This window comes from Panthera leo, chromosome B1 (genome assembly GCF_018350215.1).
Source record: "Panthera leo isolate Ple1 chromosome B1, P.leo_Ple1_pat1.1, whole genome shotgun sequence".
In the NCBI taxonomy this organism is placed as follows: Eukaryota; Metazoa; Chordata; class Mammalia; order Carnivora; family Felidae; genus Panthera; species Panthera leo.
The window spans coordinates 96502227-96529828 of record NC_056682.1 but is presented as its reverse complement, the minus strand read 5'-3'; the positions used below and the strand labels follow the sequence as shown (position 1 = coordinate 96529828).

Sequence of the window (27602 nt, the reverse complement as noted above, 5' to 3'; positions counted from 1 at the left end):
AGATCCTTTTCCGGGATAGACTCTGGTCCTTGTGGACCTTATATTCCTCGGGACAGACCTGCCTGATTCTCTGTTACCACCTTGAACCCAGTCTTTACTCCTTTGAATTAAAAAGCAACATTGCCCCAAGTTAGACTGGAGTTTGCATCATATATGGTTAGTTTCCTGCAGCCTCTACCCAGTGCTGGCTTCAGTGGGAAAGCTCAGAAATGTTGCATCCTAGACTGTGAGGATTGACTGGGTATCAAAATTATAAGAATTTTAGGAAAAGACTACACTAATATATTGATTCAAAAACTATATAATTAGCAATTATGATCCTATCCAATGATAACATTTTTAATAATAGGGAAAAAGCAGAAATATTTTAAATATTTACTGAAAAATTTAAAAAAATTTTTTTTAACATTTATTTATTTTTGAGAAGAGAGAAACAGGGCATGAGCAGGGGAGGAGACAGAAAGAGGGAGACACAGAATCTGAAACAGGATCCAGGCTCTGAGCTGTCAGCCCCCAACGCGGGGCCTGAACTCACGGACCGTGAGATCATGACCTGAGCCGAAGTCAGACACTTAACCAACTGAGCCACCCAGGCGCCCCAATATTTACTGAAATTTAAAAATGATTTCTGTTTTAGAAATTATTTTGAAATACCTAGAAATATTATGAAAGAAAATAGATCTGGTCTTTCTAAACTCTCATTTGTGCTTTAGGGCAGTGTTGTGCAATAGAACTCTGACATGATGGAAATGTTCTTTCTCTGTGCTGTCCAAACAGCCACTAGCCACAGACCCGTAATTAAACACTTACAGTGTTACTAGTGTGACTGAGGAATTTCTTCAATGTAATTTAGCTTAATTTAAATTTAAATAGCCAAATGTGGCTGGCAGCCACCATATTAGACAGTATAGTTCCAAATCTTTGCTATGGTCCTTAGACCAGTAGCATCAGCTCCCACGATAGCTTACTATAAATGTAGATTCTCAGAATCTCACAAGGTTTGCCAGATTTAGTAAATAAAAATACAGGATACTCAGTTAAGTTTGAATTTGTGATAAACAATAATTTTAAGTATTTTCCATGCAAAATTTGAAATTTAAATATAAGAATGTCCCATGAAATATTTGAGGCATATCTATACTAAAAGATTATTTGTTCTTATCTGAAATCCAAAATTACCCAGCCGGGACATATTTATACTAAAAAAGTATTCAAATTCTCCTGGGCATCCTGTATTTAATCTGACAACCCACTTAACCCCCACCAAGGCCTACTGAATCAGAACCCATTTTAACAAGGTTTCCAGGTGTTTTTGAAGCACATTAAACTCCATGAAGTCCTAATCGATATTGCTACCCCCTTCCAACTTCTGAAAGATTTTGTTTCTTACGTATCTTTCTCAGCACCTCAAACTCACCCTCCTTAACTTACTCATTCCTTTTACCTGATAGGTCTTTTAAGTTAGTACCCTATTTTTCACCTTAAAAAAAAAAAAAAAGCGGCTTATACCCCCTGCGGGCATTTCCTCACCATTCTTTCTTTTCTTTCATTTTTTATTTTGAAAAATATGAAATATATATTCAGCCCCTATATTCAACAATATTTTGTCACACTTGATGCATGTACCCCTCCCTTCCCTTTTTTCTTTCACTCTCTCTTTGTTGCTGTCGTGTTTTTCACTGGCTTACTCTGAAATTTGTATCTCTAGCTTTGATCTCTGAAGCCAAAATTACAAATGCCTCTGGCATTTTCTCACTATTCTAGTGTAGCAGTATATTTAGCTTGATTCAAACTGAAATCATTTTCTCTGTTCAGCCAATGTCCTTTCCTAAATTCTTGTTCTCTCCCATTCTTTCACTTATCTAGACTCAAAACCTGACAGACATCTTCAACAACTCCCTCTATTCCTTAATAATTCCTATCCAATCTATCAAGAATCTTAATTTTTTTTTCTTCAAAAACTCATAGCTGTCTCTTTTCCATTCTTAGTTGCTGCCCTAGTTCAGGCCTTCACACATCTGGACTAGTCTCACCTGAAATCTGACTACTGTCATACTTCTCCTTTTTCTCAAAAAGTTACTAACATTCTTCACCAGTCTGCTCTCTACCCTACTTTCAACTTTCCTTCCACTAGTTTTGTTGTGAAAATTAAATAAAATGGCTATAGAAGATACTATGTCTTTTCCACAACTTTTCTAATATTTAAAACTCCCAGGAACAAACTCCTTAAAGGCAAGAACTGAGTTGCAATCTTTTGTACAGAGGGGGACACTCCCCATGGAGAATATAATTAGTACTTAAATAAGAGTTTACTTAGGAAGACATATCTACTGACCAGATTGGTTACTTACTTCTAAGTCAGAGAAAGATCTAAGGGATGAAAATGTACATTTGTAGCGTGTACCAAAAGAATAAAAATACAAAAGAGAAACCTATTTCCATGATTAAGGGAGCAAAGAAATGCTTGAAACAGAAAGATACATTTTATAGGAACATTACAGAAATCATTCCAAAGAACTGTAGGGTTTTAGGATACTGGCTCTTTGCAAAGAAGATGAAGTGATTTTTAGCAATGCTTTTAATCTTGCCAGCCATGAACACCAAATAACTGATCTGGGAAGGCCTTTTAAAAAAATTATTAATTGAGGTAACTTTTAACTTTGAAGATCCTACCCCAATCACCCATTGTACTGTTTTCAGAAGCAAATCCAAGTAAATACCAAACAGACAGAATAATCGGAAACACTTTGATAATGTTATAGTAATTTAGCCAAAAGGGTCATAGTACCTTCTTCAAAATTAACATTTTTACACTGTCGTCCTGAGTCATCCACACGATGTTCTCTTAAAAAGAAAAACATAAATATTGCATCTATGAAAGACTTACTACGATAGACAAATGGCTTTAATTTATTAGTAGCCTTCTTTATTTTTTCACATTCTGATATAGTTTCTTTTACTAACTGCTAAGTAATGAAATTATTACCAATGAGGTACAACCAACAAAATTTAAAAGATACAAGTTATAATTCTTATTATCTTATCATATAAAATGAAGCATAATATTCAATCCAATATTCATCCAAAAGCATACATGGACTACCTTAATAAATATTTAAAGTTTTCCGGTGATTTTAAACATTTGTTATAAACATTTTTGGGGCCTTCAATAAAGCACTCCAAAGAAACACAAAGTAATAAAACTTCTGTAGTTTTATAAAATTTCTTCTAGTAAACAAAAGCTATAAGTAACTTTTGTATTTAAGGTTGATACCAATCATTAATCTACTTAAAACTGTGCTTTCATGCCATTCCCGTACTTAGAAACCTACAGTTAGTAAGTCAAGACCAAACTTTGAATCTTCAAAGACTTTATAATCTAGTCTCATTTATCAGATTGCCTATTATTTCAGTTACAAGTAGTATATGCATTAGCTGATCAAAAAACATGAACACAACTATAGACATCAAAAACCAAATAAAGACTTCATAGGAATAATTATCTTCCAATAATGATCATGCTTATTTAATTTCACAATCTACACAAGTAGTTTTATAATTTCTATCTGATTTACCTTAATAGAGTAAGGATCAGAATAATATTTAAAACTCCCAGGAATGCGCCAAGTAAAACTGGTGCTGTGTACATATTTATCTGCAGCTTAATGGCATCCCATGTCACGCCCTTTTCTCCAATGAGTGCAAAACAAGTCTGAAAAACTTAATAAAATATAAAATAAAATGTATACAGATAAATTATTATGTGGGAGGCAAGGGCTAAAAAAATGTGAAAGACATTTACTACAAAATTGGAAGCAACTTTGTGGAATCTCACATCTACATCACACATCTCAATAGAGGCAAGGGAACAAAATATTTACTCTTTTTCTGTATAAAGTATAGATATTCACATAGTCCATAAAAGATATACAATTGATCTGTGGAATTAGGAAAAAAATGTCTAAAAAAGCTCCTTAATGGGACATTAATGAGAAAAAGATTCAGAAACACTGATATACATTCACAAAGAATTATATCTAAAGCAATTTGTCAGTATCTTCCTATTTAAAAATCTCCACAGAAAATTTAAATCATCCAATTTCTTCCATATAAAATTACAATTTAATTATAAGGAGTAGAATGTCACATGTTAAGTCAATATTTCAAATCATCATTGTGTATATGGTATTTAAATCATGTATATTTTTAAATTCGGATCTGTGGCAAAAATCAGCTTGCAAGAGAACTGGTTTGCTTTCCTGATTTAGATTCTATATCTGGCTCTTCCAATAATTTGCAACCTTAAGGTAAGGATGAAGTAAGACATTACACATAAAACACTTAGAACAGCATCTAACAATAGTAGACATTCAATAAATGCTAGTGCTGTTAATGTGGTCATTACAGGAAAGCCTATCTAATCTTTTTCAGGCCTACATTTACTCATCTAAAGATAATACAAAATATTTAAATGAGATAATCTTTCTTTTTGATTATTTCTTTTATTCTCAGGTTGAAAATGTGGCAAATCAGTGAACAAGGTGATATAAATTTTAGTGCTGGTCTTTTTTTTTCTAATTCCCTGTCTGCCTTTGAAATAGCTAATACTGTCTCTGAACCTCCATTTTCTTGGCTCTGAAATAAAGGGGGTTAAGCTAAATAATTTCTTAAGCCATTCCTGGTTCTAAAATGCTATGAGATCTATTATATGCCTCTACCTCTTTTATTTTATCATTATTTAATCTCCAAAATACTTCTTATGTATTTACTGAGAACATATACCAGGTGTATACCAGGTTCTGTGCTAGATACTGAGGTGCTGACAGCTCAGAGCCTGGAGCCTGCTTTGGATTCTGTGTGTCCCTCTCTCTTTGCCTCTCCCCTGTCTGTGCTATCTCTGTCTCTCTGTCTCTCTCTCAAGAATAAACATTAAAAAAAATTTTAAAGAAAGTAATGGAAAAAGGGGTGAGGGTAGGATATTAATGATAAAGTAAATGGAAATGGATTCAAAGTGATGGTATTCATAACTGTAATATTCAAAGCATGAACCAATTATATGATTTTTCAATGTTTTTCTTCTTTAAAAATTTTTAAGGTTTTTAAAAATTTATATTTGAGAGAGACAGAGAGAAGGGGTGGGGAGAGAGGCAGAGAAAGAGAGATAGAGAGAAAATCCCAAGCAGGCTCTGCAACTCACAAACTGTGAGATCATGACATGAGCTGAAACCAAGAGTCGGATGCTTAACCAACTGAGCCACACAGGTGTCCCTTCAATGTTTTTCTAAGCATAAAAATTACTAATTTATCTAATAGAAAAAACTTACTTGTCTAGGGGAAGTATTAAATCTTATTAATATTGTTTTACACTCAGCTAAAGGATGGAGGCTTTGAAGAACAGTCTTTCAGTAGTCTTTCAAAAATTCTCTCATTTTCTTCAAACTCAGAAAAGTCTGAAAGGTATGGGCAAAAAGCACAAGAGCAAAGAATCTCCTATAACTTTCCTCAAATCTTTCAGTCAGAAGAATTTTGTTTCTGGGCTATCTGGTGGCTCAGTTGGTTAAGTGTCCAACTTTTCAATTTTTTTTTTTAAGTTTATTTACTTATTTTGTGTGTGAGAGAGAGAAAGCACAAGCAGGAGAGAGGCAGAGAGAGCAAGAGAGAGAGCATCCCAAGCAGACTCTGCACTGTCAGCACAGAGCCTGCTTTGGGGCTCTAAGTTACCAACCGTGAGATCATGACCCCAGTCAAAATCAAGAGTCGTATGCTTAACGGACTGAGCAACCCAGGCCCCCCCTTGCATCCAACTGTGGATTTCAGCTCAGCTCATGATCTCACAGCTATGGGATCGAGCCCCACATTGGTCTCTGCACTGAGTGCAGAGACTGCTTGGGATTCTCTTTCCATCTCTCTCTTCCCCTCCCCCACTTGCGCACATGTACAGGTGTACTTGCTCTCCAAAAAGAAAAAAGAAAAAATTAAAGAATTTTGTTTGTAATAGACAAGAAAAAAAGCTAACTATAATGGAGATGTCAAGCTTAATGATTATTTCACAGAACATACAGATAGAGTTAGGTTCAAATCTCATATTTCCCATTTGCTATCTGGCTGACCCTGAATAACTTACTTAGACTCTCTATGCCTTGATGTCCTAATATGTAAAATGGGACTAATATTATTTACTTTAGAGAACATTTGTTAACACATATAAAGAGACTAGACTCCTGCTGGATCAAAAATATTAGCTTTCCTACTTTTCCTTTTAGCTATGAGGTTTTATACTTGGATTCCACTTAACATTTGAACTTTAAAAGTTCTCCCAATTCATATTCAAGCAATGACAAGTGAAAAATACCTACCTGGACCTAGAATAAAGCCTAATGCTTGACATGCACTTGTGTTTGCCATGGAACTTATTCTTTCCTGAAGGGAAGTAGCACCAGCAATGTATGATCTAACAACTGCTACATTTCCTAAGAAAAGACACAATAATCCAAAGTCAAAGAAAATATTCTTCGGTTTATAAAATCCCACTTAATTTGGCTTTATATAAAACAAAAATATTAATCTATATTATAGTCACTGCTTCTTCCCTATGATTATACAAAGCATATACATTGAGCAAATGTATCAATTAGTGGAAAATCTTGCTTTTAGCAACATGAAAACACAATTAAAGATGTGAATAAATGAAAAAGTGACATTACAGAAATGTTAAACTTTTTTTCTTATTAAATATGAAGAAAACACTGACTAAATGGCAAACTAGTGATCGTTACAACTATTTTTAAAACAAAGACATCACAAATTCTGCATGCTTAAATGTAATTTAATGTAATGTAATATGTAAGTGTAAATGTAAAATGTAAATGTAAAAATGTAATATAAGAAACAAAAAGATCCACTAACAATTTGACTCAAAAAAATTTATTGAGCTCTTATTATTTTCAAGAGACTCTGCAAGAAAGGCCACAGAATATTTTAGAAAGTCATAAATTGTCTCTAATTATAAAAAGTTTACTATCTGGTTGGTGATAAAAGATGAAAACAGAGCAAAACAGTATATAAGCAAGTTCCACAGACATACTGGAGATGGGAAAGATCTGTTAAGGGGTAGGGTAACCGAAGAAAGTTTTATGGAAGATGTGGAACTTGAACAGAATCTTGAAGAATGAAGAATGATGGGAACAGAATAGAGAAACTATAGGTAACAGGAATATCATGAACAAAGGCAAAAATCATAGGAAAGATATTTGTCTATTTGCAATGAGAAATCTATATGTTGAGTTGTGAGATATGAGATTGAGACGAGGTGATACCAGATGAGAGAGGGTGAATTCAGGGTGAATGTGAATCTGAACAGCCAAACACATACATACATACATACATATTACCTGCTCCAAATCCCACCAATCCACGAGCAACCAACATGTAGTATTTATTATGAGAAGCTGGAACGTGGACATATGCATAGAGGCAGTTAGCCACGACCGAAATGAAGATGGAGACAATAAGAGGTTCTTTTCTTGGTCTATAATTAGACCACAAACCAAATACAGGTGAAGCTACCATTTGGCCAAGACTAAATGAAGCAATAACCCAGCCCAAAAAACTTGCATCAGCTGTCTGATCAATCTGCAGAAAAAAGTACAATGCTTTAAGAATTGTTATCCAAGAAAAGTAAAGTTTAAGACTTAAACACATTTTTCTGACCACATAACATTTTCTATTTAAATAAATAAAAACAATAATTCTAACATATCAGTTTTATAACACTATTACTTATAGTAAGGTATTCAAACTTCTTACAGTATAATTAAATATGCTACCAATTCACTATACACTAGAAACAATACTTGCGAAGCTTCAACTTTTAGAATGATTATGGGAATATGGTTTATGATTTGGTTCATAAAAATCTTGTTACAAATAATCACATTATATGTATAAACAATAACATCACAAAAGTAAAATGCCATTCTTTAATTCTTATAAAGTAAATACAATTATTTAGACTTATGTTACTCCATAAGCTAAATAGCCATTAGCACTATAAATCTTTTTTTTTTTAACATTTATTTATTATTATTGAGAGACAGACACAGAGCGTGAGCAGGGGAGGGGCAGACAGAGGAGGAGACACAGAACCTGAAGCAGGCTGCAGTCTCTGAGTGTCAGCACAAAGCCCAAAGTGGGCTCGAACTCACAAACCAGGAGATCATGACCTGGGCTGAAGTTGGAGGCTTAACCGACTGAGCCACCCAGGCGCCTCATTTTAATTTTTTTTAACTGAGCACAATAGTCAAATGCTTAAGAGAATAGAAACACAAAAGCTGAAAGATAATTCTCCCATTAAACCTATTATTAATTCTTGCTTTCAACATGGAGGATTCAGGGTTCTACCACTGAACGAGGGTTTATGTGTCATGATAGATGCTGAGGAGAGAACCAAATGATTAAATTCAGAAAATGAAATTCTTTCAAAAAACAGAAAATTTTAGCTTACAAAAGGGACTATGGAATAAATTAACAGATTTTAAATATATATATATATATATGGTAGGCTATATAGTAATTTGGAAACATAAGAACCATTAAATTTTTAGAAATAAGGGGTGCCTCGGTGGCTCAGTCAGTTAAACTTCCGACTTCAGCTCAGGTCATGATCTCACAATCTCTGAGGTCGACCCCCACGTCAGGCTCTGTGCTGACAGCCCAGAGCCTGGAGCCTACTTCGGATTCTGTGTCTCCCTCTCTCTTTGCACCCCCCCACCCCTTGTGCTCGCTCTCTCAAAAATAAATATTTAAAAAAATGTAAATAAATTTTTAGGAAATAAGATTAAACATATATAAAGTGTTAGAACAACTTAAAGACAACCATGGCCTTTTCTAAAGATATTTTTAAATAGTTTAAAATGAAAATGTTTAGGTACATTTTCTTGTGGGGGATGAGAAATAAGAGTGAATACATATAATGATACACAATATTAAAGTTCTAGCCTTAAAAATATCTCTTATTTGGGGCACCTGGGTGGCTCAGTCAGTTGAGTGTCTGACTTTGGCTCAGGTCATGATCTCCCAGTTTGTGAGTTCAAGCCCCACATTGGGCTCTGTGCTGACAGCTCAGAGCCTGGAGTCTGCTTTGGATTCTGTGTCCCTCTCTCGCTGTGCCCCTCCCTCACTCATGCTCTGCCTCTCTTTCTCTCAAGAATAAATAAAACATTAAAAAAAATTTTTTTTAAATCTCTTAATTTAGGCACACTGGTTTTCATTTTCTACCCATATTACCTTTGGCTCCTTTGATCACTCTATTACAAATATAAAATAACTTCATGTCATAAAAATTTTTTAATTAATTTTCAAAAAAGCAGTGAAAACTCAATTTTAATGTTAAATGTGTAGTAGTTTGAAAGCAAAAGAATGAAAGTGTCTTCTCAGGATATCAATTGATCATAGTCAAGTATGTGTTTCAGGGACAGAAGCTGACCCTCAGGGATAGCTCTAACAATATTAATGATGTTTGCCAGAGACCAATGGAAACTTTTATTTTAATTGGATACTATTCTTTATGGTGACTGGAAATTGGAATCTGTTAGAAAATTCTGCTAGAATTGTAATAGGAAAGTAAAACGGGTTTGGGAGATACAGGTTCTACACTACAACAGGTGTCACTTCAGTAATTAAACTGTTATCTGCACTCATGTGTGTTTCTCTTTTTAACAGTAGTAACAGCATCTCATTTCTGGTCCTCTGGCCACCCCTGGTGATCTCCATCATACCATTTTTGGGATAAAATCTAAACTGTTTATTATGAAAAACTAGCTCACAAGTTGGCCACAGTCTCTTCTCTAGCCTCATCTCTCAGCATGTACCCTTCCCCCAATTCTAACTTCCAGTCACACAGAACTGTCTTAAGTTTCCAAAATGAGTCAAATTCTTTGCCTCCAGGCCTTTGCACTGATTTCTCTACTGTCCCCTTCTACCAGCAATGCCTTCCCAACCTCCTACTCCCTGGCCCCTACCTTTTTTTCAGGAAACCAACTCCTACAGACCTTCAAAACTCAGCTCTGGTGTAACTGATTTTTAAAGTCTTCCAGAATTTTAGTTTGGGTTAGCAACATCCCCCTAATAGCCCATGTCTGTCTGCCTGCACCTCTCTCTCTCTCTCTCTCTTCTTTCTCTCTCTCTTCTTTCTCTCTCTCTCATTCACACACACACACACACACACACACACACACATACTTTTAGACCTTTACTCGCGTATACTGTATAGTAACCATCTATAATTAACTTATTTGGTTTGGCACACATCAGTAAAAGTTGGAACTGTATTTTCTCAAAACAAAAACAAAAACGAAACACAAAAGCCCTCCCTCATCCCTGTCATTTCAGGAAAAAAAAAAAAGAAAAGAAAAAAAACAAACCATACACTCCAAAGTACATGGTATTGAATTTCAAACATTACTTTATAAACACGTTAATGATATTGACAAAGTGAAAGTTCTGGAAATCTTCATGCTTTGATATGGGAACTAAGATATGAATATGGGCGTTCCAAGCATTTTTAACTTTTATTTATAGATGATTGCTTATTAATTCAAGTAACAGTCACCGAGTCCTTTACTGTGACAAAAAATGTGCTAGGCAATAAGGATACAAAAGATGAGTTAACACAATTTTTCCAAATCAGGTTTCATCATAGTGAAGTTTCCAGATTTTACTTATCAGGTATTTGAGTAGCTGGTGGTAAAAAATCACATGCTTCAATTTTTTATCTGTCAAATAAGGATAACTTCACAGAGTTGTTAAAAGAATTATTTGAGCAATGTATAGTGCTTAGGGCAATGTCAGCATATATATACACTAAATGAATATTACCTATAGGATATAAAAACTAGTATTTCTTAGAATTTTGTTTTTACTAATATGTCAGTTCTATTATTATATTTTATTATAATTTTTATATTTTATTATAATTCATGCATTAGTATTCCCACTATCTCCCTAGCCCTATAAAATAACCTATCCTTCCAATTCAAAATCTAATCTTAAGAATATGAATCTTCCTGGATATTTATCCCACCTCTGGGCAACAGAACCTCAGGAATCACTTGGCTGATGGTTGTCCATCAGCCAGGGTCAGAAAGAAGCACATTTCAGAGATTTACACTGGTGCCAAATTCCTTTCAGACAAATAATTTATTGTTTTGTTTTGTTTTCTGAGTTTTTTCTTGGGGGGGGGGGTGTTCTAGCTTTTTATCTTTCTCACAGATGGCTTTTCAGGTAAGTAATATTTTTCAACATGCTATTGAAAAAGATGGAAGCCTTAAATTAAGAATTAAACAGTTTAAGGTAGTAAGTAACACAGCACTGTGGTTGAGCCAGATTTTGGTTTCAGATAGGTTTGGCTCTGCCATCTTCCAGCTGAGTGACTTGAGCAAGCTACCGAACTTTCTGACTGTGAGTTTCTTCACCTGTCAAACAGGATAGATAATAATCATTTCATAGGGTTGCCATGAATATCAAGAGGTGAAAAGTTTAGTACCGTACCTGGCACATAGTGAGCTTTCACTATTATTATGAAATAACCTGAGAAAGGTTTTTTACTGAAATTGTTTTATTTGTATTGCCAAAGAACTAGTTACAAGTTCATGTACTCACTAAATTTACCTTTGAAGAGCTTTCAAATATCTGGAGAAAGGAGTGTACCTTTTCAAAATTCAACATACTGTGCTGAGTAGACCTAATTATTGTAAATACCTTTCTTTTGGTAATTTTGAGGTTAAACAGACTAGATACAGGGATCATAGAAATAAAGAGTTTTGATACATGGAAATATATTTTTGGCAAAGAAAATATTGCTCTAGAATTGTTAAATTTTCCGCTATAATTCTAATCATTCTGCCAGTAAGGAAAGAATTTTTAACATCATGGCTAATAATTTCATGTCATATAAATTTTTATTTATTTTCAAAATAGCAATGTGAATATGGCACCAACTCAGTAAAAAAAATGAAATTTGTATTTTTGTCCTTATTCCTTTTATAATATATATTTTAAAAGTTAGCATTTTCAAAAAGTTAAAAATTCATAAAAACTAAAAAATCTAAAATTAAGTATAAAATGTCAATAAGCTTCTTGTATCACAGGCACATTATTTTTAATAATAGGGATAATAGATAATAGGGATAAAGATAATAGGGAAGAAGGGTGGAAGGGAAGGACAGAGGAAAGGAAAGATGAAGGGAGGGACAGCATCTCAGAAAAAAATGCAGAAAAATTTATAAAGGCCCCAGGAACCTAGATTAATTCAAGTAGATACGTCTAATAAATTGTTGGCTATAGATCTAATATGGGCCAAAGCTTAGGATTTAGTCTACAACACACACATACACACACACACACACACACACACAGCCCAATCTCTGGGGAAAACCAACATATAAGGAACAAGTTGGTAAAGAAAACTCAGAAAAGAATTTAATAACAAATATTTAAAGAGCCAAGCCAGGACAGAGTAATGTACGGAAGCTAAGAGAGGGTTTTCAGAAGCAGGGAGAGGTCGACAATGTCAAATACTACCCAAATGTCACGCAAAGGACCGAAAAGTATCTATTTGGTCAGCAATCAAATCATTGGAGACCTTAATAAGAGCAGTTTCATGGTAGCAGAGGAGTGAATCAGACTGTAGCAGGTTCAGGAGTGAATAGGAGGTTGGAGAGTACAGAGAACTCCATTAAGAACCTTAACTGAAATATTGTTATAGATAACGTCTGCAACTTATATACTGATTTTTAGTAAATTCATTCCTGGAGATTTAAAATAGAATTGACATATATTTATATTATGTTATATGTCAAATAATTTTTTTTTAAAGAGTTGGCAGGACTTGATGATTAACTGATGCCAGGGTACCTACTAAACTTGCATCTTCTTGTTAGGCCCTCCTCCCCATCTAGTAACCACAGCATCGAAATACATGTATTATCTATTCTTTTCACAATGTCAACCAGACAACCCTATGGGAAAGCACAAAAGTATTCCATAGAAATGTCATTTGTACCATTCAGGAATTCAGACTATAAGTAATTTAGTTTCCTTTTTATCAGGGAGGGGGCATTGGTGGGATATGAAAGCGGCTAATAAGTAGGTGAGCATACATCTACATTTGTCTAGGACTATCCAGGTATAATTCTGTTTTCCTGGTATAGTGCTCCCTTCACTTCAAGAGTGTTCTGGTTTGCACAATGAAGTACTGGATCACCTTACTTATAAGCCTCTCTGGAAGAATTATTATCTCAAGTCATGCTAGTAAAGATTAAATCAATAGACTACCAAAGAGACTGTCAAGAAAACTCTTAACTATGTAAGAGTTACTACTACTATAGCTACTTAAGAGAATAATGGATTGAAGTGTACAAACCTTTTGGAGATATGGCCATATTGACATTATCACAATAGAAAATCCTGTAAAGAAGCAAACCCTGTTATTTATACTTAAAATGATGTCATTACTATTTATAGATACAATTTTTTAAACTATAACATGGGCTTTAAAATATCATTCTCCATTTACAAATTTATTCCCCAAAATGTTTAACTTATTAAGCAATGGAATTGTATTTATTAGAAGAGAAATAAATATTAAAGACTTGAAAATCATATGTAATTATAGTCCCTGGTCATAATTGGGGTAATAAAAGCAGAGGACCTGTTTCTCCTTATTCACATGTCTTTACTGTAAACAGAAATAAATTATTGAAAGCTTTGTTAAGTTCTTACAAGCAGAACTGAGTGGATGAAAAGCTACCCTGTTAAAGAGGAAGTGGTAGACTTCTAATGTGTGTTGTTTGGCAGAGATAATCGACAGTAGGGAAGTCTAGGAAAAGGAAAATGATCATATACAGGAGGAAATGGCTATAAAGAACCATGAGGCTTCAAGATGGCTATACCTTAAAAGAAAACTCATTATCTCTGCTACCCTTTATTGCTTAAGAGCTGTAATGATAAACTCCAATCCTATCTGTCAATTTTAAATGTTAGGCATATTCAATCAAAATTCTATAAAGGCCATTTAAAAAAAACACTTTTATTAAGATATACTTCACATACTATACAATCTACCCATTTCAAGCACTCAGGTTAGTGGGTTTTAGTATAATCAAAGATATGTGCAACATCACCACAGTCCATTTTAGAACATTTTAGTCACATCACAAAGAAACTCTGGACGTTTTAGCTACTATTCTGCTGCTTTCCATCCTAATGCTCACCAGCCTGAAGCAACTACTAATCTACCTGTCTCTATAGATTTTCATATGAATAGAATCAGGCAACATGTGGTCTTTTGTGTCTGGCATCTTTCTTAGCATAATGCTTTCAAGTTTCATCCATGTTGTACCAGTATCAGTACTTCATTCTTTTTAGAAAGCTTATATTAAAAATAGTTTAATTATTAGTTTAATTTTAGTGTATTTTGAATTGACATTGACTTTGATGAAAAGCAGACTGAAAGAGTAAACCAATATTTGAAATCAAGGCTCAATTTCACAATCAAGAAACTTAAAAACAGGTAAAATGTTTAACATGTTAATTAAAATCTAAAGTTAAAATAATTCTTTTTTGCCATTAAAATGGAAATTATTTAATTTTAGATAATGGAGTACTAAACATTAAAAGTATTTCATTTTATTTATTATATTTTATTTTATTTCAATTCTTGTATAGTTAACATTACAGTGCTACATTAGTTTCAGGTATACAATACAGTGATTCAACACTTCTATATATTACCCAGTGCTCATCATGACAAGTGCACTCCTTAATCCCCAATCACCTATTTCACCCATTCTCCTACCTCCCCCTCCCCTCTGATAACCATCAGTTTGTTCTCTATAGTTAAGAGTCAGGGTGCCTGAGTGGCTGAGGTGGTTAAGCGGTTAAGCAACAGACTTTTGCTCAGGTCATGACCTCCCAGTTTGTGGGTTTGAGTCCTGCATTGGTCTGTGCTAACAGCTCAGACAGAGCCTGGAGGCTGCTTGGGATTCTGTGTCTCCCTCTCTCTCTCAAAAATAAATAAACATTAAACAGTCTATTTCTTGGTTTGTCTATCTCTTTTTTTTCCCTTTGCTCATTTATTTTGTTTCTTAAATTCTACATACTTGAATTGAGCAAATATCATATAGCAAAATCATATAGTATCTGTCTTCCCCTGACTAACTTATTTGGCCTAACATTATACACTCTGGCTCCATCCATGTTGCTGCAAATGGCAAGATTTCATTCTTTTTTACGGCTGAATAATATTCTGTTGTTATTAAATAAATTAGAAGTACTTTATTTTTTAAATGTTTATTTTTGAGAGAGTGTGTGCAAAAGTGGGGGATGGTAGAGAGAGAGGGGGACAGAGAATCTGAAGTGGGCTCTGTGCTGACAGCAGAGAGCCTGATGAGAGGCTCAAACTCAGAAACTGTGGGATCATGACCTGAGCCAAAGTCAGACACTTAACCGACTGAGCCACCCAGGTGCCCCATAAATTAGAAGTATTTTATTTTATTTTATTTTAACTTTTTAATATTTATTTCTTAGAGAGAGAGTGCACGCATGCAAGCGGGGGAGGGGCAGAGAGAGGGGAAGACACAGAATATGAAGCAGGCTCTGGGCTCCAAGCTGTCAGCACAGAGACAGAAAAAGGGGTCGAACATACTAACTTTGAGATTGTGACCTGAGCCAGAGTTGGATGCCCAACTGACTGAGCCACCCAGCTGCCCATGGAAGTTAAATGAAAAAAATTAAAAGCTATTGCAGAGGTTGCTATCGACACAACACTCATTGTGTAGGTAGAATCCTCCTTCCTGATAGAATCCCATTTTTATTCAGGTATCCATCATTCCTCCACAAAGCCATAGACTTTAAGAGAAACTGTCTCCAACCCAAATTCCAGAGGGTAAATCCAGTTAGTCTAAAGAATTCAATCAGGATAATCCCACTATCCTAGTTGATGATGGGCTTAGAAATTGACAGGGTCCAGTTCTGACCAGTGAAAAGGGAAGGGAAGCCTACTTCAGGACCTCTAAGAAAGGACTCCTTATCTCTGTGCAAGTTTAAAAAAAAAAGTCCCTTTTGATCAATAAAAATTATCATGAATGGATGTGACACCTTGGGCTGCTGCTGCAACCTTGCTATAGTGAAGTCAGCGCATAGAAGAGGAGAAAACCAAAATATATAGTGGGAAACAGAACCAAAACCTCAGTGAACTTCACCTGGAATTGTCCTACTATGGGTATCTTACAAGAAAAAATAAATTACCGTTTAAGCCAATTTGAATCAATATTTTTCCCCTGATATTTGTAGAAGGCACCCTAATAGATACACAATCCAAAATGAAATTGCATTACAAAGAATTGTTGAAAATATCCTTTATTTTGTACTTTTCTTTCATTTTAGCTTTATTTAAAATATATTTTTACTCAGTGTGAGAGAGTGACGGGGGTAAATAGAAAAGATAAAGAAAAGTAGTTCTAAAAATTTAGTAAAATGGCCTTCAGTAAATCTGTGTCAGGGAAAAGATACCACCTGTAAAATCTGTGCCTATAGACTTAAAGGATCTAAGCTTGGAAAAAGAATGGATTCTTTAAAACACTTTTTTAAAAATTGTCACAGTATTGATAACTCCTATATATATTCATTCTTTATCATTTTAACATAAGTACAGTTCTTAACATTAAAATTTCCTCATGAAGTTTTACTTTTTAGTAACTATATTTTCAGAAATAATGTTAATAGATTAAAATACATCAAGGTATACAGATTAAGATTCTTGCTTTACTATTTGTGTCAATGTGGTGGGTTAGTCAGTTAAGCATCTGACTCTTGATTTTGGCCCAGGTCATGATGTCGAGGCTCATGGGATCGAGCCCTGCTTCAGGCTCTGTGCTGACAGTGTGGAGCCTGCTTGGGATTCCCTCTCTCCCTCTCTCTCTCTGCCCCTCCCCTACTCACTCTCTCTCAAAATAAATACATAAACTTAAAAAAAATTAAAGGAGTTCACAGGCAGCAAAAGAAAAAAAAAACAGATACATTGGACTACATCAAAATTAAAAACTATTGTGAATCAAAAGACACAATCAGTAGAGTAGAAAGAAGAGTCCGAGAATGGTAGAAAATATTCACAAATCATTTATCTGATAAGGAGTTAATATCCAGAGTACATAAAGAACTTCTACAACTGAACAACAAAAACCTAATTAAAAAGTGGGCAAAGGTGGCGCGCCTGGGTGGCTCAGTCAGTTAAGCGTCCAACTTCGACTCAGGTCATGATCTCATGGTCCGTGAGTTCAAGCCCCACGTCAGGCTCTGTGCTGACAGCTCAGAGCCTGGAGCCTGCTTTGGATTCTGTGTCTCCCTCTCTCTCTGACCCTCCCCTGTTCATGCTCTCTCTCTCTGTTTCAAAAATAAATAAACATTAAAAAAAATTAATAAAAAAAAAGTGGGCAAAGGACTTTAATAGATATTTCCCCAAAGATATACAAATGGCCAATATGCATATGAAAATATTCCCAACATTACTAATCATTAGGGAAATACAAGCCAAAAAAACCATGAGAGACTACTTCATGCCCATTAGAATGACTAATATTAAATAAACATAAAAGTTGGTAAGGATGTGGAAAAATTTGAACCCTGCCTGTTGGTGGGAATGTACAAATAGTATAGCAGCTATGGAAAACAGTATAGCAGTTCCTCAAAAACTTATAAATAGAATTGTTATGTGATTCAGCAATTCTACTTCTTTTTTTTTATTATTAATGTTTATTTATTTATTTTGAGACAGGAAGAGAGAGAGCACACAAGCAGGAGAGGGGCAGAGAGGAGAGAGAATCCCAAGCAGGCCCTGCACTTATAGTGCAGAGCCCAGCTCAGTTAGTGGCTTTGATGGGGTTTTTGAATGGTGGGGGTTCGAAGCTGACATCCAAGAAACAATTCTTGAGATGTCTTTGGTGCAAAAAAGGTAATTTTATTAAAGCACAGGGACAGGACCCATGGGCAGAAAGGGCTGTGTTATAAAGGTGACCTTTTATATATCATGGAGTTGGGGAAGATAAAGCCAAGAGGAAGTTCCTAAAGGGATTTTCATAGTTAAAGAAGATTCATAATACAACAGAGGCCTAGGAATTGTCAAGCTAAGGTTGTTTTTCCTCTAGTAAGGCATACATTAGGACAGTAGGGGGTTCCTGGAGAAAGCCCGAACTCCTTTCCTTAGTCATTTCTTTACAATCGCTGCCCTTTGTTAAAATAGTATATAAGCCCCCAGCTCTAACCATTTCTTTGGAGTTTTCACTTTTCTATAATGTATAGTGTATAGGTCTGTATAATGTAAAAATAACTAACATCAAATAAATGTATAAGCTTTTTTTCTTGTTGATCTGTCTTCCATTGCTTTATTTTGAAGGTACCAGCTACAGAACCTAAGAAAGTAGAGGAAAAGATTTGCCTCCCCACCATATATACAATAGACTATTATTTAGTCTTCAAAAGAAAGGAAATTCTGACTCATACTATAACATGGATGAACCTTGAGAATATTATGCTAAATAAAATCAACCATTTGCAAAAAGAAAAATACTGTATGATTTCACTTATATGAAATATCTAGAATCATCAAATTCAAAGAAACAGAAAGTATGGTGGTTTCCAGGGCCTGGGAGGAGGGGGAAGTGAGGAGTTGTTTAATGGGTAAAGAGTTTTAGTTCTGCAAGATGAAAACATTCTGAAGATTGGTTATTTAACCATGTAGATATATGTAACACTTCTGATCTTAGAAATGGGTAAGATGGGAAATTTTATGTGATTTTTACTAAAATACAAAATAATTAAAAAAATGAAGTGACATTAAAATAAGATACTTTATCTGAAATTTTTAAATTCTATATAATTTCTAATACTTACCTACACTGCTGAAAAACATAGTAAGATACAGAATCCTAATAGATATCCATCGGCTCTTATAATGCTCTTCAGTTTCTATAATATCCCATTCTCTAGGTGTAAAGAAGAAAAAAGTAGTTTAATGTTATCTCATTATGTGCAAATCTTTCTGTGGCACAATTTTATTTTCTCTCTCCTAAAGTAATAAAAATGCTATGACAAAGCTATAATTTATTAATATTGATATTTGCTGTACTAATTATCTATGAATAAGCAATATTTCCGTGAATTTCCATGGATTATACTTGTGCTTTATTACACATAGAAACTTGTTGGGAGACATGAGGTAGCTTAAAAAGGCATAACATTTTGTCAACCAATTATTTTGACATCATTGACTTGCTACAAATTGAGTGTTGGAATTTGTCAAACTGACAAAATAAAGTCTATCAAAATAAATCAAATAAACTAGCTACAATTAGATCTCACACTGATGGGATATACAACTATTACATATTTTAAAAAAATGATTACTGTCATCATTATGACATGTTCTACTTGAGGACAGTAAATTGACTTTGCTGTAGGAAGCTATTTTGGCAGGGTACTTTCAGCAAAATTAATATAGAAATGACACCAGAAAAGTTTAATGTGACCTAAGACATTCCTAGTCCTGGGACCTCTAGAACACTTGCCTTTGCTCCAACATGAGTTACCAGACAAGTTCTGTTAGTTGACTAAAGAAGAGTCCAAGGTCCCTCTAGACTGGGTTGATCTCTCATATAAGCCTGTGACCTGGAGTAAGGGCAAGTATATTAAGCACACACACTACTTCAAGGGTCTAGGTGATACATGTATCATTACATTTTTACATACACATATAGAATGAGTTAACAAATTTACCTTAATATGAACAATATGTTTTCAAATAATTAAGATAAACACAACAGGCAAAATGCCTTCTTATGTTTAAAAGAAATTTTCTAAAATAGACCTTAGAGTTGTCAACTTAGTCTTCAAAAAAGAAACTTTTTTTTTCAGATGTGTTGTGACTGGGAGTGGTAGAGAGTGAATGAAGAAGAAAGATAACATTAATTAGATCTACTATGTGCCAGGTATGTTAGTTATTGATACAATATATATGAATATGCCATTCCATAAAAATAGACCTTTCACCATAATGTAGCATACTTGAAAAATAGCAGAATCCCAAAGGCCTATAAAGATCTTCCTTGACTTACAGTTGGGTTACCTTCCAACAAACCTATTGCAAGTTGGAAAAGATTAAGTTAAAAATGCATTTAATACATCTAACCTACCAAATATCAGAGCTTAATACCTCATTCTACCTTAAACAGGCTCAGAACACTAACATTAGCCTATGGTTGGGCAAAATCACCTAACACAAAATGTATTTCATTACAAAGTATTGAATGTCTCATGTAATTTATAAAATACTGTACTAAAAATGAGAAATGCAATGTTTGTATGGGTACAATGGTTGGAAGTGCATAGATTGGCTACTCGGGTGATCACATGACTGATTGGGAGCTGAGGCTCGCTGCCACTATCTCGCACTGCAAGAATATTCTACCATTCCTAGCCCAAGAAAAGATCAAGATTCAAAACGTGAAACATGGTTTCTACCAAAAGTGATCACTTTCGCACCAATGTATCGTTGAAAAATCTTAAGTTAAACCATTATAAGTTGGGGACCATCTGTATTTGGAAATCAGTATTTTGGAATTTGGAATACATAATGCAGATGATTACATAGCAGGAAAAGGTATGCGCCATTCAATCCCACAGCACTGTATTCTGGTATTACTTCCAGCACTGGGTATTACACTTTTAATGAACCCATTATTATTTCCTGGAGATCAAAAATTAAACTGACCATCATAAATAAGAACTATCATTAAAATAAGCCTGGGGGCGCCTGGGTGGCTCAGTCGGTTAAACGTCCGACTTTGGCTCAGGTCATGATCTTGCGGTTTGTGAGTTTGAGCCCCATGTCAGGCTCTGTGCTGACAACTTGGAGCCTGCAGCCTGCTTCAGATTCTGTGTCTCCCTCTCTCTCTGTCCCTCCCTCACTCACACTCTGTCTCTCTCTCCTTCAAAAATAAATAAACGTTAAAAAAAAAATAAGCCTGAAAATGTCAAATAACTGTTTTGCTCAGATCTTATCTAAGTTAGAAAACCAGAGAAGTAAATAATTTGATTGTGAAAAAAATGTAATAAAATTGTTTATTTGAGAGACTTCAACTCGATTTGGAGCTCAGTCAAAACTTCCTTTTTTTAATGAGAGCTATTAAATATTGAAGGAATGACAGAATTATAAAATCACTATTTAATAACTAGTTTCCATGTAATAATGGATGAAAGCAAGGGTCATTCATGGATACAAAAACAACTGGTTGAAAGGTTGGTGAGGACAGGATAGTCACAGGGCCTCACTATCTACTTTCCAATTACAAACTGGAAAATTAAGTTTTATACCACTCACCCTCTTTTTGTTTTTATTTTTAGAGAGAGGGACACACACACACGCACACACACACACAGATGCAAGTGGGGGAGGAGAAGACAGGGAGGCACAGAATTTGATGCAGGCTCCAAGCTGTCAGCATAGAGCCCAATGTGGGGTTCGAACTCATGAACCACGAGATCATGACCTGAGCCGAAGTTGGACATTTAACTGACTGAACCACCCAGGCACCCCAGCAGTCACTCCCTTAACCAAGTGGTCAAGCTTGGCATCCCCAATAGTGGGATGGCCTAGCATTTGATGTCTTCTAACATTAATATATTGACATATTCTCAACATAACCCGTGGGATGTCCATGCCAGGAATGTTTGACGAGGACCTATTTAAAAAAAAAAAACACACACACACACACACAAAAACAGGCCAGGGGAGGGACCAAGATGGTGGAACAGCATGGAAGTTTTTTTGCATCCCTTGTCCTGAAATACAGCCAGATCAACACTAAACCATTCTGCACACCTAGAAAACTGATTTGAGGATTCACACAACAATCTGCACAACCTGAACCAGATAATTCAGCAGGTACTCAACACAGAGAGGTGAATTGGAGGAGAAAGTTGTGGAGGGCACAGAGCTGGTTTTGCTTGTGGAGAGAGGACGGAGATGGGGAGAGTACAGAAAGCATCCCCCCTGCCCGAAAGCAGCTGGAGAGAAAAGAAAGTATGCAAGGGGCTGAACAAAAAGGGAGAAAGGAGCAAAGAGAGAAGATTTAAATTCTATTAAGACTATAAACGGGGGGAGTCCAGAGTCTGAAGCTCTGCAGCTTGATACGTGGTGGTGCACTGGTAGGAAGGGTGAATCCCCAGGAGCAGTGGGTGAGGTCCTCAGGGTCCTCAGGTCACACAGGGAGAGGCAGTTCCCTTGCTGGGAGGACATTTGGTAGAAGCTGTGCAGCCTCCCCACAGGGAAAGGTCCAGTGGACCCCGGACAACAACCACATTGGCTGGTGCTGGAACAAGGATGTTAAGGGGTAAGCCTGGTGCCAGATGTGTGTGATTTTCCATAATCCCTGAAATGCTGCTGCTACATGACCACGTGAACTTTTTCTGGGGTGGGCTGGCACCCAGATGCAGTCCCTGGGCATCAGCAGCAGCATGGGGTTCCTGGGGTAGGGCCGGCACCCAGCCATTGCTCAGTGAGACCCTTCCCAAGAAGGTCTGAGCTGGTCAAAGCCACAGTCCCTCAGAAGTGAGGGGTTGGGAAACACACCCACATCTGAGATAAAACTCAGGAGGGAGGTGCCACCAGGCAACCTGGTGGCTTGGTCATGGACAGTGTAAAAGCGGGGGAGTGGATGGAAGCTGGAGAAAAAGGAGGGGTGTGCAATTGCTGGTTGGGGAGAGCACAGAGTTCTGATACTAGAGGCTGGGTAGATGGGTGATGCCATTTTCACACCTCCCACACAAGCACATTCACGCCTACATGTGCCACAGCAATCCACCCCAGTAAACTAAGCAGCGGCATCTAATAGAGAACGGAGCTGATACACCAAGCCCTGCCCAACTGGACCAACCTCACTCTCCAGAAACAACACAAGTCTCTCCACCTGCTTAGTTTATGGACTATAAAATGCTTCATAGTTTGACTTCTAGGGGAAACTGATGTAATTTCAATCGTACTTCAGTCTGTTTGCTGAACCAACTATTCAACTTTTTTTCCTTTCTTTTCTTATTCTTGAATATATAAAGAGAAAAAATTTATTTTTATTCTCCATTTCTATCAAAAATATTTTTAATTTTTTTCTATATATTTTTTTACTTTTTTGTAAATTTTTCTTTTTTTAAATTTTTTTTTAACGTTTATTTATTTTTGAGACAGAGAGAGACACAGCATGAATGGGGGAGGGTCAGAGAGAGAGAGGGAGACACAGAATCTGAAACAGGCTCCAGGCTCTGAGCTGTCAGCACAGAGCCCGACGCGGGGCTCGAACCCACAGACCGTGAGATCATGACCTGAGCCGAAGTCGGCCGCCTAACCAACTGAGCCACCCAGGCGCCCCTTTTTTGTAAATTTTTCAAATTCTATTTTTTTACTTCCATCATTTCATTTTATTCTTTCATTGTATTCATTTTTTCAAATTTTCAAACATTTTCCTTTTTTTTTCTTTTATCTTTCCCTTTTTTCTCTAATCTATCAAGCTCATTTTAGCAACAAGACCAGAACACACCTAGGATCTAGCAACCTTTATTTGATTTTTGTGTGTTGCTTTTAATTTTTTAATTTTAATTTTTTTACCTTATTAATTCTTTTTCTTCCTTCAAAATGATGAAATGAAGGAATTTACCCCAAAAGAAAGAACAGGGAGAAATGACAGCCAGGGACTTAATCAACACAGATACAAGCAAGATGTCTGAACCAGAATTTAGAATCACGATAATTAGAATACTAGCTGGAGTTGCAGATTAGAATCCCTTTCTGCATAGATAAAAGCTAGTCAGGATGAAATAAAAAGTGCTATAATTGAGCTGCAATCTCCAATGGATGCCACAGCAGCAAGAATGGAATGAGGGAGAGCAGCAAATCAGCAATACAGAGGACAAATTTATGGAGAACAATGATGCAGAAAAAAAGAAGGAGACTAAGGCAAAAGAGCATGATTAAGAATTAGAGAAATCAGTGACTCATCAAAAAGGAACAGCATCAGAATCATAGGGGTCCCAGATGAAGAGAGAGAGAAAGGGGTAGAAGAGTTATGTGAACAAATCATAGTGGAAAAGTTCCTAACCTGGGGAAAGACACAGAAATCAAAATCCAGGAAGCACAGAGGACTCCCATTAGTTTTGACAAAAACCAACCATGAACAAGGCATATCATAGTCAAATTCACAAAATACTCAGGCAAGGAAAGAATCATGAAAGCAGCAAGGGAAAAAAAGTCCTTAACCTACAAGGGAAGACAGATCAGGTTTGCAGCAGACCTATCCACAGAAACTTGGCCAGAAAAGAATGGCAGGATATATTTGATGTGCTGAATCGGAAAAATATGCAGCCAAGAATTCTTTATCCAGAAAGGCTGTCATTCAAAATAGAAGTAGAGATAAAAAGTTTCCCAGACAAACAAAACTTAAAGGAGTTTGTGACCAATAAACCATCTCTGCAAGAAATTTTAAGGGGGACTCTCTGAAGGGAGAAAAGATGGGGGGAAAAAAAAAGACCAAAAGCAACAAAGACTAGAAGGGACAGGAGAACACCACCAGAAACTCCAAATCTACAGGCAACATAATGGCAATAAATTTTTATCTCTCAGTACTCACTGTAAATGTCAATGGACTAAATGCTCCAATCAAAAGACACAGGGTAACAGAATGGATAAGAAAACAAGATCCATCTATATGCTGTTTACAAGAGACCCAATTTAGACCTAAAGACACCTAAGGATTGAAAGTAAGGGGATGGAGAACTGTCTATCATGCTAGTGGTCACCAAAAGAAAGCCAGAGTAGCCATACTTATGTCAGACAGTCCAGATTTTAAAATAAAGACTGTAACAAGAGATGAAGAAAGGTATTATATCATAATTAAGGGGTCTATCCACCAAGAAAATCTAACAATTGTAAACATTTATGCTCCAAATGTGAAGCACCAAAATATATAAATCAATTAATCACAAATGTAAAGAAACTCATCGATAGTACTACCAGAATAGTAGGAGATTTCAACACCCCACTCACAGCAATGGACAGATCATCCAATCAAAATATCAACAAGGAAACAATGGCTTTGAATGACACACTGGACCAGATGGACTTAACAGATATATTCAGAACATTTCATCCTAAAGCAGCAGAATACACATTCTTCTCCAGTGCACATGGAATGTTCTAAAGAATAGATCACATACTGGGACACAAATCAGCCCTCAACAAGTACAAAAAGATCAAGATCATACTGTGCATATTTTCAGACAACTCTATGAAACTCGAAATCAACCACAAGAAAAAATGTGGAAAGATAACGAATACTTGGAGACTAAACACCATCATACTAAAGAATGAATGGGCTAACCAAGAAGTTAAAGAGGAAATTGGGGCACCTAGGTGGCTCAGTCGGTTGAGCGTCCGACTTCAGCTCAGGTCATGATCTCAAGGTCCGTGAGTTCGAACCCCACACCGGGCTCTGTGCTGAGGGCTCAGAGCCTGGAGCCTGTTTCAGATTCTGTGTCTCCTTCTCTCTCTTTGACCCTTTCCCGTTCATGCTCTGTCTCTGTCTCAAAAATAAATAAACGTTAAAAAAAATTTTTTTTAAATAAATAAAAGAAGTTAAAGAGGAAATTAAAAAGTACATAGAAGTGAATGAAAATGATAACACCACAACCCAAAACCTCTGGGACACAGCAAAGGCGGTCACAAGAGGGAAGTATATGGCAATCCAGGCCTTTGCAAAGAAGGAAGAAAGGTCACAGGTAGACAACTTAACCTTACACCTTAAAGAGCTGGAAAAAGAACAGCAAATAAAACCCCAAACCAGCATAAGATAGGAAATAATAAGGATCAGAGCAGAAATCAATGCTATCAAAACCAAGAAAACAGTAGAACAGATGATTATTTCAAAGAATTAAAAAACTGACAAACCCTCACCCAATTTGATCAAAAAGAAAAAGAAAAGGACCCAAATAAATAAAATCAAGAATGAAAGAGGAGAGATCACAACCAACACAGCAGAAATAAAAACAATAATAAGAGAATATTATAAGCAATTATATGCCAATAAAATTGGCAATCTGGAAGAAATGGACAAATTCCTAGAAACATAAATTACTAAAACTGAAATAGGAAGAAATAGAAAACTTGAACAGACCCATAACCAGTAAAGAAATCGAATTACTAATCAAAAATCTCCCAAAAAACAAGAGTCCAGGGCCAGATGGCTTTTCAGGGGAATTCTACCAACATTTAAAGAAGAGTTAACACCTATTCTCTTGAAGTTGTTCCAAAAAATAGAAATGGAAGGAAAACATCCAAACTCTTTCCATGAAGCCAGCATTACTTGATTCCAAAACCAGACAAAGACCCCACTAAAAAGGAGAACATAGACCAATTTCCCTGATGAACACGGATGCAAAAATCCACAACAAGATACTAGCCAACCAGATCCAACAATACATTACAAAAACTATTCACCATGACCAGGTAAGATTTCTACCTGTCATGCAGGGCTGGTTCAATATCCACAAAACAATTAATGTGAAACATCACATCAATAAAAGAAAGGGCAATAATCACATGATCCTCTGAACAGATGCAGAGAAAGCATTTGACAAAAAAACAGCATCATTCTTGATAAAAACCCTCAGGAAAGTAGGGATAGAAGGATCATACCTTGAGGTCATAAAAGCCATATACAAAAGACCCAACGCTAATATCATCCTCAATGGGGAAAAATTGAAAGCATTTCCCCTTAGGTCAGGAGCAAGACAGGGAGGTCCACTCTCACCACTGTTATTCAACATAGTATCGGAAGTCTTAGCCTCAGCAATCAGACAATACAAAGAAATAAAAGGCATCCAAATCGGCCAGCAGGAGGTCAAATTTTCTCTCTTCACAGATGACATGTTACTCTAAATGGAAAGTCCAAAAGACTCCACCAAAAAACTGCTAGAACTGATCCATGAATTCAGCAAAGTAGCAGGATACAAAATCAATATACAGAAATTGGTTGCATTCCTATACACCAATAATGAAGGAACAGAAAGAGAAATCAAGGAACTGATCCCATTTACAACTGCACCAAAAACCATAAATACCTAGGAATAAATCTAACCAAAGAGGTAAAAAAAAAATCTATACACTGAAAACTATAGAAAGCTTATGAAAGAAACTGAAGAAGACACAGAAAAATGGAAAAATATTCCATGCTTCTGGATAGGAAGAACAAATACTGTTACGTCAATACTACCCAAAGCAATCTACATATTTAAGGCAATACCTATAAACACCAGCATTCTTCACAGAGCTAGAACAAACAATCCTAAAATCTGTATGGAACCAGAAAAGACCCCGAATAGCCAAAGCAATCTTGAAAAAGAAAACCAAAGCTGGAGGCATCACAATCCCGGACTTCAAGATGTATTACAAAGCTGTAATCATCAAGACAGTATGGTACTGGCATAAGAACAGACACTCAAATCAATGG

At 35.8% G+C, this 27602-nt stretch overlaps 1 protein-coding gene across 3 annotated transcripts in view; it reads right to left on the bottom strand.

Moving 5' to 3' along the window:
* MFSD8 (major facilitator superfamily domain containing 8) overlaps positions 1–27602 on the bottom strand; it is a 69999-nt gene that overhangs the window by 36964 nt on the left and 5433 nt on the right. For 2 of the 3 annotated variants that reach the window (XR_006201722.1, XM_042935534.1), the window contains exons 2-7: positions 18946–19037; positions 13421–13464; positions 7392–7632; positions 6357–6470; positions 3576–3720; positions 2789–2844 (exon numbers count right to left, since the gene is read on the bottom strand). Coding sequence is in view for 2 of the 3 variants with exons in the window: in XM_042935534.1 (XP_042791468.1) it covers positions 2789–2844; positions 3576–3720; positions 6357–6470; positions 7392–7632; positions 13421–13464; positions 18946–19037 (692 nt within the window). In the remaining variant the exon portion in view is untranslated. Of the gene's footprint in view, positions 1–2788; positions 2845–3575; positions 3721–6356; positions 6471–7391; positions 7633–13420; positions 13465–18945; positions 19038–19619; positions 19720–27602 lie in introns of all 3 variants that reach the window. The other variant, XM_042935535.1, reaches the window with a different exon arrangement.